At 40.4% G+C, this 16,482-nt stretch overlaps 2 protein-coding genes across 3 annotated transcripts in view; both read right to left on the bottom strand.

Annotated features, from left to right (window-relative positions):
- slc4a3 (solute carrier family 4 member 3) overlaps positions 1–16,482 on the bottom strand; it is a 65,842-nt gene that overhangs the window by 29,576 nt on the left and 19,784 nt on the right. For both annotated transcript variants that reach the window (XM_082508604.1, XM_082508603.1), the window contains exons 3-6: positions 15,896–16,070; positions 12,511–12,761; positions 12,136–12,326; positions 8,771–8,997 (exon numbers count right to left, since the gene is read on the bottom strand). In XM_082508604.1, coding sequence (XP_082364730.1) covers positions 8,771–8,997; positions 12,136–12,326; positions 12,511–12,761; positions 15,896–16,070 — 844 coding nt within the window. The remainder of the gene's footprint in view (positions 1–8,770; positions 8,998–12,135; positions 12,327–12,510; positions 12,762–15,895; positions 16,071–16,482) is intronic.
- Positions 927–3,940, bottom strand: LOC309690396 (piggyBac transposable element-derived protein 4-like; the record flags this gene model as incomplete). Its single annotated transcript, XM_082507430.1, has 4 exons — positions 2,874–3,940; positions 1,786–2,723; positions 1,156–1,696; positions 927–1,003 (listed from the first exon to the last, which is right to left on the bottom strand). The coding sequence occupies exons 1-4, from the start codon at positions 3,001–3,003 to the stop codon at positions 927–929; spliced, it is 1,686 nt and encodes a 561-aa protein (XP_082363556.1). The 5' UTR covers positions 3,004–3,940.

Here is a 16,482-nt window from a genome sequence, read left to right as displayed (position 1 = left end):
CCAATTTTGGTTGAGAAGTATCTTTTTGAATCCTGTTGAATACTGTCAAGAATACCTCAAGTTGATTTTATTACCTTACAGCTGTCAACACAACTAGTGTTTGGCCAGATTTTCTGTTGGTCTATGCTAACACAAAACTTTTGTACTATTAAATTAATTAGTTATTTAATTAATCACAGGTACTAAGGATTACAGTGTGCATCTTACTGCTGTTAGGCCACCATTTAACACCAAAAAACAACCAAAAAAAACCCCTCCAACTCTAAGCTCTAACTCCACTGAGCCTAGAATGCCGGTGATAGCTGCTGCTAGGAGTGTTAATTTATTTGGAATGCCAGGGGGGAGTTGTTAGCAGAATGAGCGTGTAATTGGTGCGGGTGGCTCGCTCAAAGCTGTGAGCATGGTGCCAAAGCTCTGGCTCTCTCGTAGCTCTTCACCAAGTCCTCACCCTGAATTTTAAGAGTGAAGCCCCTCATAATTTTGGCCCTTAATACTTTTATTTTCAAGTAACACTACATCTGCCATCAATGTAACAATTAGCACAGTAGTCTAATACAGGCCATATGGTCTATTTGCAGAGTTCGGTCCATAATACAAAGAGAAAAACCTCGGTGTGCCTTTACTTACCAATCTGCACACACACAGCTCGCCATCATCAAACATTAACTTTTGTGTATTTTGTGTATCTAACACTAGGAAGGCCCAGAGCCCAGCCATTTGGCTTTTCTACCTTTAAAACCCGGAGAGCAGCCAAATGGCTGGTAGGCTTTTAGCTAAGCTTTAGCTTCAGGCAAGTGGAAGCTAAATTGGCTAGTCATTCATATGTAAATTGGGTTGTTACCTGGGAATTCTGGAGGGAGGGGAGTGGGGGTGTGTGGATGAGGGGGTGGGGGAGCTGCTAAAAGCGGTGAGCTTCCTTTTGTGTTTCATCTTGATGCATTCTCAATCATCCAGGGAAACGAATCTCCAAAAGTCACCAACTTGGAGTGTTTCAGTTTGCCATCTTAGGGAGAAATCAACACACATGGGTGTATGTCCTTTGTTGCTGAGATTTATTGATAAAAACAGTACAAAAAATCAACCATTTGTACACATTTTTACAAATAATTATAAAAAGTGAGTGAGTACATTTCAACATTTTCAGCAATCACTCACAATCCTGGCACTGCCATGGTATCTGTAGTCTGCATTTACCACATGTGTATCTGTTGCAGTGAACACATCGCACAGTGGCATGATTGTTCTTGCAATTGTGTTTGACCTGACACATGGCTCTTTTTCCAGGGCTCGGTGTGGAGGGTTGTGTCAAAGGCAACTGTTCTTTTCTTGCCTTCTTCGCAGCTACATGAGAGTGAGCTAACTCCCTTGCAAGCTCCACCAGGAAGTCCACCCGTCTTTCCTTCGTCCCGGAGCATGCTTGATACAGCACATGTGCATTCAGTGCTGCCATGTCAATCATGTTATAAAACACGGCAACTGGCCAGCGCCGTGTTCCTCTGCGGACAGTGTACTCCCGAACCATCTGGTCCATCACATCCACGCCACACTTTGTTTTGTTGTAAAGGGTGACAGTGTTTGGCTTCCTTTTGGTAGTGTTATCAGTCTGAACCACGCCGTGCATGCTGCTAAGAATATAGACTGTCTTCTTCCGTTTGGCCGCATACGCCGTCAGCGTGGCAGCAGAGGTTGAAAACACCTAAGAAATAAGATAAATTGTTATTTCCATAGCACTTTTACACACAATGAAACACATAAACATAGAACCACAAAAGACCTGCAACATACCTGAGTGGTGAATTCATTGCGATCTGTCTGTCTAGTGGATTGAGGAATTTCCCTGCGAATCTTGTTGACTGTGCCGAGGATGGTGGTTTTCCGTCTAAGAAGTTTTTGCGCAAGTGAAAGCGATGTGAAAAAATTGTCCGTGGTAACATTTCTGCCCTTGTCTAGGAATGGTTCCATCAGCCTCATTACTACATTTTCAGAAAGTCTCTCCCCAGTGGGACGACTGGGGTCCTTGCCAAGATATGAGAAGACATTGCAAATGTACTTGGATTTTAGGTCGCAAGCCACCCAAAACTTGATCCCAAACTTGTCCGGCTTACTTGCAATATACTGCAGGAAACTGCACCGAGTCTTTGATGGGAAAAGCTGTTCATCAACGGTGATATGTAGACCAGGGTTGTAGCACGTGATGCAGTTGGTGACAAATGATCCCCACAAACTGGAAATTGCAGCGAACTTATCAGTCTTTGCTCGATCACTGCGGGTGGACTTGTCATCAAAGCGTAGGTGTTGCATGATTTCTTGGAAGCGGTTTCGTGCCATAGTTCCAATTATCTGTGGGTTTCCCAGGTTTGCTGACCAGCAGTCATTTAGAGATGGAACCCTGGTAACCCCCCGCAAGATGACAATTGCAATAAATGCCATTAGTTCAGGGAGGTCCATGAACCAATGAACATGCTCCGTTTGCTGTGCATGTTGAACAGTCCATTCTTGAATGCTACGAAGCATGTCAAGAGTGATGAAACACAGGAAGCTCCGAAGGCGACTCGTGATATTTCTCCTGGCTTTAGCCGTTGGCTCTCCATCTGCAGCGTACGCTTCTATTGGGGTGAAAGGGAGACAGGTCCCCACCTGTTCTTCACGCCACACTGTGCCATCTTTCGCTGTCTCAGTCCCCAAACAAGCTCTCTTTTTAGGTGCAGAAGCAGTCTCCTCATCTGCAGTGTGAACAAATTCAAATTGTGAGCAATGGGAAGGTCCAGTATCTCCTCCTCTGTATCAGAATAATGTCTGAAATATCTTACTTACAAACTACATCCACTTACTTATTTGAAATGAAATAGGAAATAACATGAAATGCAACTAACCGGAAGACTGATCAGACAGCTCTGAGTCCGAATCCGGCTGAACTTGTAGGTCTTCTCCATCCGAGTCACAAGGGTCGACTTCCCTCAGGATCATTTCCAAGGCCTGCTGAGTGGTGAGTCTTCTCTGCATTTTCTTTCCTTGGAGAGGAGGTCCGTACACCACAGAATTCTTCAGGGCAATGAAGGATTAGGCTAAGTGTAGTGAGATTGTATCATATATATAGGGCTTGGCTTCCTGATCAATGCTCCACTACCAAAAGGAAGCCAAGCCCTGCCACCCTTTACAACAAAACAAGGTGTGATCACATTGATGCCACAATGGACGACTGATCAATGCTCCACTACCAAAAGGAAGCCAAGCCCTGCCACCCTTTACAACAAAACAAGGTGTGATCACATTGATGCCACAATGGACGACTGATCAATGCTCCACTACCAAAAGGAAGCCAAGCCCTGCCACCCTTTACAACAAAACAAGGTGTGATCACATTGATGCCACAATGGCCGACTGATCAATGCTCCACTACCAAAAGGAAGCCAAGCCCTGCCACCCTTTACAACAAAACAAGGTGTGATCACAGGGCTTGGCTTCCTTTTGGTAGTGGACAATTGATCAGGAAGCCAAGCCAAGGTAAATGCAGACTACAGATACCATGGCAGTGCCAGGATTGTGAGTGATTGCTGAAAATGTTGAAATGTACTCACTCACTTTTTATAATTATTTGTAAAAATGTGTACAAATGGTTGATTTTTTGTACTGTTTTTATCAATAAATCTCAGCAACAAAGGACATACACCCATGTGTGTTGATTTCTCCCTAAGATGGCAAACTGAAACACTCCAAGTTGGTGACTTTTGGAGATTTGTTTCCCTGGATGATTGAGAATGCATCAAGATGAAACACAAAAGGAAGCTCACCGCTTTTAGCAGCTCCCCCACCCCCTCATCCACACACCCCCACTCCCCTCCCTCCAGAATTCCCAGGTAACAACCCAATTTACATATGAATGACTAGCCAATTTAGCTTCCACTTGCCTGAAGCTAAAGCTTAGCTAAAAGCCTACCAGCCATTTGGCTGGTGGCGGGTTTTAAAGGTAGAAAGGTAGAAGCCTGGGACTGCCAGTGTTGTTAAGTGACATATTGAAATATCAAAATACAACTGAAACATGATAGAATAATTGTTGTTCCTCACAGGTTCCTGTGAGTCTGATTCTTTCCTTTGACTTTAATAAATACCTGCAGATCCTCACAGCATGCAGGGAAAAATGTAAGCCGTGCCCTCATTAATGCATGTGGCACATCAGCATTAACTTAGTTATTAGGATGTTAGTATGCAATTTGATCTGACAGTAAATAAAGTTTTGTTCTTCTTCTTCTATATGTCCCTTCATCTGTTAACCAGATTTCAGGGTTATAAGGCAGACTTGTTTATAATAAAACAATTCTTGTCTTGATAAATCCCACACTCTACCTGAGCTATCAGATTTTCATCACCCATTCATGCAACACACACACAGGAGAGGAATACGTAATCACATTGGGAGTAAAATTAGTCACATGAGGATAATCACAACATGATGGTCATAAGACATGAAGCACAAACAGATGTAGGGAGGGTTGGGGAAAGAACGAGTGAAGGACACACCATGACATAAAATAATAAGAGGTGAAGTAAAGAGATGGAGAAGGAGGGAAAGAGGAAAAGAATAAATGCAAAATCAATATGTGAGCTTTGATGGATGAAAAAAATAGGGAAATAACCAATTGGGTAGCAAAACTTTTGCGAGATCCCGAGTTTGTTTTGCGAGATCTCGCAAAAGTCCGTCTTAATTTTTTTTTCCTCCCATGTCCCCTGCGGGGCTCCGTACTAAACACCAAACTCAATCTAGTCAATAGCAAACAAGCAACATCGGAAGCTACAAGAGACAATCAAAGCACATCAAGGAATCTGCTGAGCAAGCAGAAATCTGAAACTTGTGATGAAATTTGCATGGTGTCATGCCAGACTATTTCAAAAAGACCTTTTGTTTTAAATCTGCTTCAGACATTTGCTTCAGTCAGAATTAGAGCCAATGAAAACCCACATCTGGCCTCTATTAGCCACTCACATCTGTACAATACTAGAAAAATAATCAAAAGCTGAGAGGTTTTATTACAGACATATGCAATTTGACATAACACCTAATCTTGCCAATTACTGTAAAAAAAACTCAAACAAACAAACCCCCCCTAAACATCACTCACACACAAAACATTTTAAAACATTGAAAAATCTCCAACAGCTGATTTGTTTTATCAGTTCTGTATTAAAGTAATTACTTTAAATTATTTCATGGTCTACATCCATATCTACTAATCTCAGCCATCATCTTCAGGCTTATTAACAGGATTTCTGGGCAGTCAAACTTCTTCCATCCGCACCCTGAACTGTGCGCTTTCAGCCAGAACTTTTTAAACAAGCTTTAAAAGGGTTTATCTGCACCAATCAGTGTCAAGCCACAGTGGTGTAACATGTACCCCTGATAATCTGTTCATTAAGCTATTAAACTTCTTTGTTTCTTATTTTGGATTGTGCCCAACTTAACAACAATTGTATATATCGACACACAAACAACAGACACCTTTTAGTATTCCATACATATAATATTATATGATATTTTCAGTTAGGCTAAACTAAATGCCTTTTTGATAGCCAAAAAAAGAAAAGAAAAGAAAGAAGAAAGAGAAAAAAAAAAAAAGAAAGAAAGAAAACAGAAAAAGAAAAGAGAGAGAAAAAAAAAGAAGAGAAAAAAAAAAGAGAAAGAAAAAAAAAAGAAAAGAAAAAAAAAAAAGAGAGAGAAAAAAAAAAAAGATTTTCATGGTCCTTTTTCAGTCCTTTTTTATATTAGATTACATACTCTTATCAGAGTACCTGTTTATTTGTGCTGCTCATGTCATTGTTGAAATAAACCGACTGTGTCTGCATCCAAAAAACTGTGTGTTTTATGAATGACCTGCTGAGGTGTTCACTCTACACCATCTACACGTGGTTTAATAAGTGACTTGTTGCAAACTTGTCCCAATCACATCACGGATTAAGACCTGTCTGTGTACTTGAAGGGCAAATTACCAAAGTGTAACAGGGGAGCAGACACTAATGATATACATGGCCATTCCATGTTCTAAGCATCACTCCCTACAAATCCAATGCCCTGTTTTTCTGTTTCTAGAGGGGCCCTAAACAGTCAATTATTGCTCTGCTCTGGGAAAGCAGGAAAAGCCAGGGGCAGGGTCGGCGTTGAAGGGGAATCGACTACAGGCTTCTGTTAATTAAAGCCCCCTGATGCTCGGAGAGAGAGTATTTCTGTGGCCATACAAGCTTTTGCTTAAAAAAAAAAAAATCCTCTTTTAGCATTTATTTTTTTATTATCACTTACAAATTCTTTCTGTTAATTCTGAGCATTTAAGCATGGACCTTCACTTCCTAAAGTGATGCTTTGTGCAACATGTGGTAAAAAAAAAAAAAGTCTCCCACAATTAACTCATTCACTGCCATTGACGTCTATAGCCGTCAATTGCAGTGTATGAGTCAATGGGTTTAACTCATTCACTGCCAATGGCTGGCAGTGAATGAGTTAAGACTAATCGTGACAAAATGAAGTATGGAGTGCAAAAATAAGTGTAGCTCATGTCTACTTCCATAACTGTGCTACAAATTACAATATGAAGCCAACTGCTGTTAAGGATACAATATATGTAAAGCATAGTGACATATAACTGAATAAATACAAAGACTTTATTACAGGAACAGCCTACATTTGCAAAAATTATGAGTCGATATTATATTCCTCCTTCCTCCATCCTCCACCCTCTGTTTTGGAAGGCTTATTTTTAACAGTGCATACGTGGGGCTGTGTGGGCTGGTTTCATGAGACCGGATGTGTGGGATGTTCATGATGGAGCCAAAACAGCAAAACCCGTCAATGTTGGGCCTCAGTGAAGAAATGGAGTCAATAAATGTTGCAGGCTCTCTAGATTAAAAGAAGCACTGCTGAAACAAAATACAGTTTTGTAGTAGACTTTTTCCTATTATTTTTTTTTGCATCAAAACCATTAGTTAGGTCCGATTATACTACAAATCTGGGACTAAAGTATTTTAAATCTGTGCAATGCTGTGCTTTTAAATGTAAGAATTTGAAATTTAAAGATATTTAAATAAAAGGAACTGTTGAATCTGATTTTAATACATTAATATTCTTGTTATTTCAATCAATATTCAAAATTGATTTCAATCAATTTTGAATATATATATATATATATATATATATATATATATATATATATATATATATATATATATATATATATATATATATATATATATATATATATATATATATATATATAAAGATAAAAACGTGAATGTTTCAATTGTGTAAGCATAGTGGAAGTACTTTTCAGAGCCAGCAGAGGGCAGCAAACCCACAACACACATTATTATTATGTCATCAAAAATGTCCTGTTATTTCTGGATATAATTAGTCACTTAATGAGAGGGAAACAGGGTTCTATTTAATCATTTAATCTGTAGTCAAAGCAGCAGGCTTTATTATGTCTTCAACAGCACTCAAGATAGCATCAAGGGAAACATATCCAGCTCTATGTTAAGAATAATACATACTGACATTGACTTTCCTTTATTGCGAGGTGCACACAGCCAAGAATCTGAAGTCACATCCACGTACGATCAGATCACTGATGCGAGTCAAGGTCTTCATTTTTAACTCACTGCATTTACTTGGCATTTACATCAATAATACACTAACACACATAGTCCCTGGCTGATATATAACAATACAGGCAGCTCACAAAGACTCCCCTCCCTCCTCCACCACCACACACATCACTGTTGTGGCGTGGGTGATAAGAAAAAATGAGTCATCTCAGAAGGTGCTTTCAGAGATGGAGACAACCATCTACCGTTGTCCTGCTCCAAAGCTTTTCCCCAACACCAGTGAGGAATTTAAAAGGCTATTTTTTTGTATTGTCCCCAATAATCACATAAAAAACCCTATTTGACTTGCATTTAATAATAAAAACAATACCATAGCTACCTGAAAACAGACAGTTATTCCAGTATTTCAAACACACACAGGTTTCAACAGGTCTTTGCATCAATTTGCTCTAAATCTCCTCTTACCTCCTCACTCGTTTTCTCATTGTTATGGCCATTGCCAACCCCGCCCTCCTGCTCCTGCTCCAGCAGCCTGCAGGCTGACTTACCTCAGCACCAGCACTCTTCCCTTACCCCTCTACGCTGTTACCAATTTCCTCTCCACCGGGTTTTATCTTCCTGCCCTAAGCCTCCCTCCAGTCCTTCTCTCTATTACTGCATTGTATGTCTCCACTCTATTAAAAGGAGTTTCTACACCTTCGTCAACATGATGTGGGAGAAATGGTAATAAAATAGAGTGACACAGAGCCTCGCCGACTGTGATGCTGTCCAGTGAAAAGTACTAAACACACCAATCGATTTATTCACAGCATTATTAGATCAAGCTCAATTCTATATTTTTTTCTAAATATGTACATGTAAATGTGTGAGTAATGGCTGTTTAAATACTTCCCCGCGGTTATAAATCAAGCACATTGCGGCAACTGTTGCTGTGATTTGGCTCTATATAAATAAAACTGAATTGAATTGAATTATAATCATGTTGCTCTCAATAAAATATCTCCCTCTGCTGGTACTGCATCTCACTGCAACTTACTGCAACTTCTGCATTCATGTGCTTTTCACACTTTGGAGAGGCAAAGTGTGAAATGGACACAGTGGAACACGTGTCTATTACATGTTTTTCTGTGATACTGGGTTGAACATAAACTACCCTAAAAATACAGTGTAGTATTTTTCTTACTTTTCATGTCATCCAGATCAGCGCTGACCAACATTTGGGCTTCAGCCTCATCAGTGGGCACCTGCTGATAGACGGCAGTCTCCAGGGCAGTCATGCTGCCGATGCAGATCCGCTCCCGCAGGTCGTAGTTGTTTCGCTGGGTGCCCGGCAGACGGTGGTGGACAGGCTTCTTGCGGAACCAGCCATGAGGTGTGATTGAACTTGAGGGATCTGATCCTGAGGGAACACTGACAAAGAGCACTATAAGTTAATTTTAATTTAATAATTAAATAATTAATTCTTTGACATTATGAAAGAACTTTATTTTATTGTTTTCAAAACCAAAATATGAACCACAATGTAGTCCACAAATCAACCATAAATCATCACATTATAAAGTATTAATATACTTTATGTTAAAATCGTTTTTGATAAATACTCTCTTGGCTCATGCACTGCGGTTACTTTACCAACAGAGGGCTTCACAACACAACAACAGGCCTGGATCTCCTCTCCAAGCCTCTGAGTCATCCTCAGCTGAGCTTACTCAAACACAGCAATGAAACGCTGCATGGCTCAGGCATGATGCTTGTTTCTGTGCTTTTATCCAGTGAGCCATTAGCAGAGACAAGGACTTGAATCACCATGGCGCCCCTGACCTCCCAACAGCAAACTCCATGCATAATTCAAAGCATCACCAAATAATTCATATTCTGATGGTTATATTGTATGTGTTAGCAAGCCAGATATGAATGATTCAGCTGGAACCATTAATGGATCATAACTGCCCTAAAAACTGCACGTATGGGTTATAAATGTCATTGGCTTCCAATGACAAGTATCACACATCTAAAAATACAGCTTACTTAGCCTATGCTCTCGTATGCACGAGCCTGTTTTATAGGTTTTGCTGCACGAAAAAGTATTCACACAGTTAAAGGTTTCAAATTCAGAAAACAACAGAAAGCACTGAATATAAACCAAAATGTATTTAATAAATTTGAAACTGATAAAATACTAAATTATGACTGTTGTTAGGAAAATGTAACCAGCAACATGCTCCTGTGATAGGCTTTATCACTGCCAAATTCTGCCTTGTGAAACAGACAGCAGTCAGGGATAAACTGATAACAAAAGGCTGTTAAAGCTGCATAATTAAGTGGATGAAAGTTTAACAAAAGACTTGGTGTAGTGTGAAAGAATTTGCTCACAATGTGATAATCCTACAGCTAATCTCATCCCTGTATTTCCCCACAGTGTTATAGCATCTTTTAGCAATGTATTTCAGTTTTATGGCCCACAGCTTTAATAGCCTCCCACTGCTTTAATCAGCTGTGTTTTCAGCTTCAGTGGGCAGCTGTTTCCAGCAATATAATCTTTAATGAACACACTGTTACCTGTCCAACATATCAGCCACAAACAGACAACTTTAGCAGCTAGCTTAACTTTAGCAGCTAGCTGCTAATGGTCAGATACCTGAAAAACTACACAATGGGTTGGTGGAGACTAAAATAGAGATGCACAGCTAAAGGTAGAGCAGTTTATGAGGTGATTGTAACTGTTTGTGTATGAAAGTATGCGTGTCCTCCATACTCTCCCCGCACTCGTTATATTATCCATTTTTGATCTGCACACAGCTGTTGCTAGAACGTTGCACTCGCTTACGTCATTGTCATGAGACACTCTCACAAAACACAAAAACAAAAAAAACCCAACAACACAGTTTTAGTAACGCAGCGTGCTTGCGGGAAAGTAACAGTAATCTAATTACCTTTTTGCAATAGTAATCCCTTACTTTACTCGTTACTCACTTTACTTGTAAGTCGTTACTGCCCATCTCTGCCCACAGCCACCTTGAACCCATCTGTCCCTCCAACTGAACACCTCTCCACTGTTCTCATACATCTCCTGCATTAGCCTCCCATACTTCTCCACTACTCCTGACTTCCTCACTAGTAACAAAGATCCTCTCTTTGTACAATGATATGCATTACAACCAGTTTAGTGTCAAGCAGGGCTAATGTGGGGAACATAATTATTAGCTCTGATCCTATGCATGCCGGTCAGAGCTCATCACAGTGAGGGACAACATGAACAGTCGAAACTTTAAGGGCTGATTGATAACAAAAATCAATAGTACTGGGTGTGTGTTACTCCATATTTGTTCTTTTGCACAATTAACCTCAGTTAGCATTCTGCTAGCAGTTTACCTATGCTGCATTTCTGATACAGCTAAATTCTCAGTAAATCTGTTGTCAAGAAATATTGTTCTGTTCCTGCTGTGAGACAATAGAACACCCATGAAACACTTATATATGTGCACTGTATTAACAACGGTGGAGCTTAATTAAGCTGTTCTGCACCTCTAAAATCCAGATTTTTGTAATTGTGATGCTGTCTGACAAACTCTGCAGTCACAAATGTTAAAAACAACAGCTGTGCCAAGAACTCGGCTATATTTACTGGGGCGATTGTGGCTCAAGAGTTGGCAGTTCGTCTTGTAATTGGAAGGTTGCCGGTTCGAGTCCTGGCTCTGACAGTCTCGGTCGTTGTTTCCTTGGGCAAGACACTTCACCCGTTGCTTACTGGTGGTGGTCAGAGGGCCCGATGGTGCCAGTGTCCGGGCAGCCTCGCCTCTGTCAGTGCGCCCCAGGGCAGCTGTGGCTACAATGTAGCTTGCCATCACCAGTGTGTGAATGGGTGGATGACTGAATGTAGTGTAAATTGCTTTGGGGTCCATAGGGACCAAGTAAAGCGCTATACAAATACAGGCCATTTACCATTTACAAGCCAAACTATCATTCGGAGAGAAAGTCAGAAGCCACTGAGTGACTTATTCAGGTCTGCACTGGCAGACCGTATACTGAAACACATGTGCTGCTCTTATTGGCTGCTTCTCTCTATCACTCATAAACTTCTTCCTCAAAGGGGCAGGTGCAGCAGCCACACTAGTTTGATTTAAAGTTACCAACACTGAAACTGATTATCAAACAGTCAGAGTGCAAGTGTGCAGCATTTACGACTGGAATTTAAAATACACATTCTGGATGTAATATGAATACACATATTACTATTACATCTACGACTTTAAGACGTAATATTAATATGTGTATTAAAGTGGTAGAATATGGGACCTAGAAAAGGTTTCAATTTGAGTTAATTTAGCTAAAAGACTGACAAGAGGTCAGTACTGGTCAGTGAGTAGGCTGTAGCATATCGGCTTTTTTCACAATGTCCTGTAGCAACAGACACGCTAATTATGCGAAACATATGAAACAAATTATATGAATATTTGCCATCTTTGTGTTGGGGAGTGTTGCAGATTTTATACATTTTACAAATGTTTACTAGGACATTGGAGAGGACTCAGATGTCAGAAGTCACACCTGTTGCATGCTGCTTCTCCTCCATCCATGTCATCGTTCTGTCCAGTAACAGTTATTCCCCCATTATGAGCCGCCCCCTTTGTCAGAGTCAGCGCAGTTGTTTTCCTCGACAAAGGTTGTTCTTCGTTTTCCGTGTGGACGATAGTGTGGTGAAGGGGTTCCCCCAAGTCCTCTTGGCTCCCCAAACTAAACTGAGAGAAAGAGGAGGATCAGTGAGGGGGAGGCATATATAAAGCTGGCTATACATAGTAAAACCATAATCAAAACCACAGATGATTCTCTTTTGTTTAAGTATTAATGCCACAAGCATCTTATCAGCAGCTCAGGTACATGAGTGGATTTTGCAAAAGTTACACTGTATAAGTCACATTTTACCTGTGGCTGGACCTCAGGGAGCTCTGCAGGAGTGGCAGCCACCCCTTGCCCTTCGGTCTCCGACTCTGCCTCTTCCTCGTCTACCTCGTGTATGGTAGGCGTAACGTCAGAAGGCGGCAGCGAAGTCTTTTTTTTCCTGCGCTTCTTTTTGCGCCTCTTCTCCATGCTGTGTACCCTCTTCCGTAAACGCTGGGGCACGGGCAGGTGAGTGGACAAGGGGTGGTGCATATGGTGAAATGTGTGTCTGTGATCTGTGTCAAAGAGAGGCCATGATATCAGATGGTTTATTCACATCAGCTGGCTGAGCAGCTCATTCCATATCACGTGAAATGCTTTTTCTTTGGTGATGTATACAGACTTCCCAGCTGCACATCCATGACATCAATCGCTCACTCCAACAGCTCAAAGGGGGTTTATTGGATTGCAGTCCGATGAATGTGGAGGCCATTTGAGTACAGCGAACTCACCGTCATGATCAAGAAACCAGACAGAAATAATCTGAGCTTTGTGATACATTATTCTTCACAAAGCAGCCATTAGAAGATGGGTACACTGTGGTCATAACTGGATGGGAATAATCAACAACAATAGTCTGGAAGGTTGTGGTGTTCAAACAATTGCCAGTTGATAATAAGGTTTTCAAGGTATTCCTAGAGAACATCCCCCACAGCATTACACCACCACAAGCAGCCTGAACTTCTAGGATGGATCCATGATCAAATTCACTCACACTACAATCCAAGTGTTGTAGCAGAAATCAAGATTCATCAGGCAACATTTTTCCAGTCATCCGTTGCCCAATTTTAGCAAACCAATGTGAATCATAGCCTCAGTTTCCTTTTCTTGGCTAACAGGAGCGGCACCCAGTGCGGTCTTCTGCTGCTTTAGCCCATCTTCTTCAAGGAGCAAAATGTTGTGCATTTACAGATGATATTCTGCATACTGTGGTTCTCTGAGTTCATTTTTCCTTCCTATAAGCAGCAGTCTGGCCATTCTCCTCTGACAATTCCCAGTGTAAATTTATTCTGCACATGTTAAAGTCATGGGTCCTCCACAGAATGACAGCGGTACCATGAGGGGATGTTTTTATTCTTAGCTACCTCACACATTTCAGCCTGTCTGAAAAACTCCTATACTTATTATCGACTTCTCCCCAAACAATTTCTAACTGGGATTCAGCTCAGCAGAATGCAGAACAGTTTGAAGAATATTGGGATGAGACTTCTTATAGTTTGTATTTGGCTAAAAGGGTATATACATTATATGAATATTTTTTTACCTTTTCTAGCCATTTACAGTGATAGACATCACAGAAAGTCATAAAAATAAAATGCAGACGTTATTCTTTTTCTGAAATACTATAGTCGCCAAACGTGTTGAAAAACTTTTACTAAAATCACTAATTAGCATTATATTTGCATTTTTCCTCGTTTCAGGATGTGTGAGCCCTTTATATTTGTTGTTTCTCTCCTACTCTCTGTGCCCACACAGGCTGCAGCCTATATTGTCATACCACCAACAGACATATTGTTCTGTTTCTTTTCAGGCAATGAACAGTTGCCGACTGAAACTGCACTTTTAATCAAAAATCGCTTCCAAGTAATTTCCAAGCGGCAGCAGTGTGCTGATGTGAGCTGTGAGCTTCTGTTGTTAAAGAAGTTGGAAACTTTGAGGAGAACCTCAGAACCAGCTGGGTACTTAAAAAAGCTGATATACCAGCCGGCCTTAGGACTACTTATAGTTTGCTTGGGCCAAGACTTTGAATTCCTTTCAATATCAAACATGCAGTGTAAAAAAAGTGCAACTTTCAGTTGAAAGAATCTTCCTTTAATTCCTAAAACCCTAGAAAGATATAACTAAAACACTCTTTAACAAACACCAAAGGAAAGCAGCTCCATCTTTACCAATATTATCTCTTGTCAGGTGATAGCCGTCAGCTAATCTCTTGAAAGCTAATCCAGCCTTTTACTCAACATACCCAATATATGGTGCCCTGCTTTGATCTAATCTCTTACCACAACGGACAGGGTCAGGATCAGCTGGGATACATGTGTATTTACAGTACAGGATATTTCAGCACTGATGATTGTTATGATGCCAGATAGCAACAGTAAAAGATTTTTTTTAAAGCACTGTAGAAAAATCGACATTATGTGCACTGTCACATAATGTGGCATTGTCTTATTTCTTGCATAGTTGTATATATGTATATTTTTTCATTTTCATTTCTATTGTTTGCACCTTTGATCCAGGAGGATGATATTTCGTCCCACTGTATACTTGAGTGCATATTGTTGGGTTGACAATAAACATCAACTTGTCTTGAGATTGTTTCATGTCAGTGTATCTTAAATTGTAGTCTTCAGTGTACTGAGTGTATAGGTACCAGCAGCAATGGCTGCAGTGACTCCAGCCATGCTCCCAAAAGTATAGGACAAATGTGTCTATTATATGGACACATGCTGTACGTCCAGAGGGGGACACATTAAATAGGCACTTTTAAATTGTGTTTGTAAAATTTCATATTCAGTCATGTATTTTAAGATTTACAATAAGCTTCTATGTCCATTACTTCTATGTCCACCTTTTGAAATTCTTACGGATACATCCTGTAATTTGTTTGGACAGAGTTGCAGCTTTTCCTCTGTAAAAATTTTGTGATTGTTTCCTTGTCTTGAAAAGCTCTATATAAATACATTTTACTTGCTTGCTTACTTTGTTCACAAAATCTAGTAAATAGTTCAAATAACTGTGCAGTGCTCAATTCTAAGATACGTGGTAGAAATTCATACGCAGTGTACAGAGTGCACTGCAGATAAAGCTGATGGATACCACATGACAGGAGTACTGTCATGGCTGCTGGTGCCAGACGGTCTAGTCTCAGTATTTCAGTAACTGCTGATCTGCTGGGATTTTTCCACACAACCATCTCTGGGGTTTACAGCATCAGCTCTCTGGGTGAAAGGGTCTTGTTGATTCTTGCTGATAGGAAGACAACAGAAACTCAACAAAAGCCACTTGTTATAACCAAAGGATGCAGAAGAGCATCTCTGAATGAACAACACATTGCAGATGGGCTACAGCAGCAGAAGACAACACCAGGTGTCAGTCCTGTGAGCTGAGAACAGTGAACTGAAGCTACAATTTGCAAAGGTCACCGAAAATGAACAACAGAAGATTTGAAAAATGTTGCCTGATCTGATGAGTAGCCCTAAACCGAAATAAAATAAATATAGAAATGCTAATGAAAATGAGTTTTGGTCAGTAATATAAAAACAAATCCAAAATATCAAATTCGACATTTGACTGCAGTCTTGTCCCAGTGGCTTCTTTTGTTTGTGCAAGTGAAGCTATACTGTCATGTGTGCACGGCAGCTTTGCTTACACTCAAAGTCTTTCTCAGTGTAGTGTCGGCCCATCCTGTCTCCACTGGTAGAAGCAGAGTCACTGATGATGTCTGCAAAGCGCTCCACGGACAGAGCTTTCTCCCAGCTCTCTTCCTCCTCTTCTTCCTCCTGGTCCTCCACGCATCCATCCTCATCTTCCTCTTCCACCCTTACCTGGACGACAGTACAAATACTTTCAGTAAAGACAAAAAAGGATGATTAACTGCATGGCAATAACCGTAACTCATATATCCAAAGGCCACTCTTGCCCCCTGTCATTGAACCTCAGCTTTAACAAGAAGTTTTTCCAGTTTGCTATAAAATCTCTACGTGATACATGAAATGTGTTACCCTGATTACTATATTGTATATGCTAGCAGCCACACGAGAGGAACATTCATGCTAAATGAAAGTGTAATGCTAATCTGGGATGAATGCAAAACAAATAATTATTTTTGCTACTATTTTATATGGAAAGTAGGTCTGCTGTTTCTATTTCCAGACATGATTTGCACTCAAGCCAAAGATTTATTTTTGCTGTTAAAAAGCAAAACAAAACATGTGATTGTATTTTAAAATAATTCTG

This window comes from Aulonocara stuartgranti, assembly GCF_965226115.1.
Source record: "Aulonocara stuartgranti genome assembly, chromosome: 16".
Classification (NCBI taxonomy): domain Eukaryota; kingdom Metazoa; phylum Chordata; class Actinopteri; order Cichliformes; family Cichlidae; genus Aulonocara; species Aulonocara stuartgranti.
The sequence above is the reverse complement of the archived record's forward strand: the minus strand, read 5'-3'. Positions and strand labels throughout refer to the sequence as shown.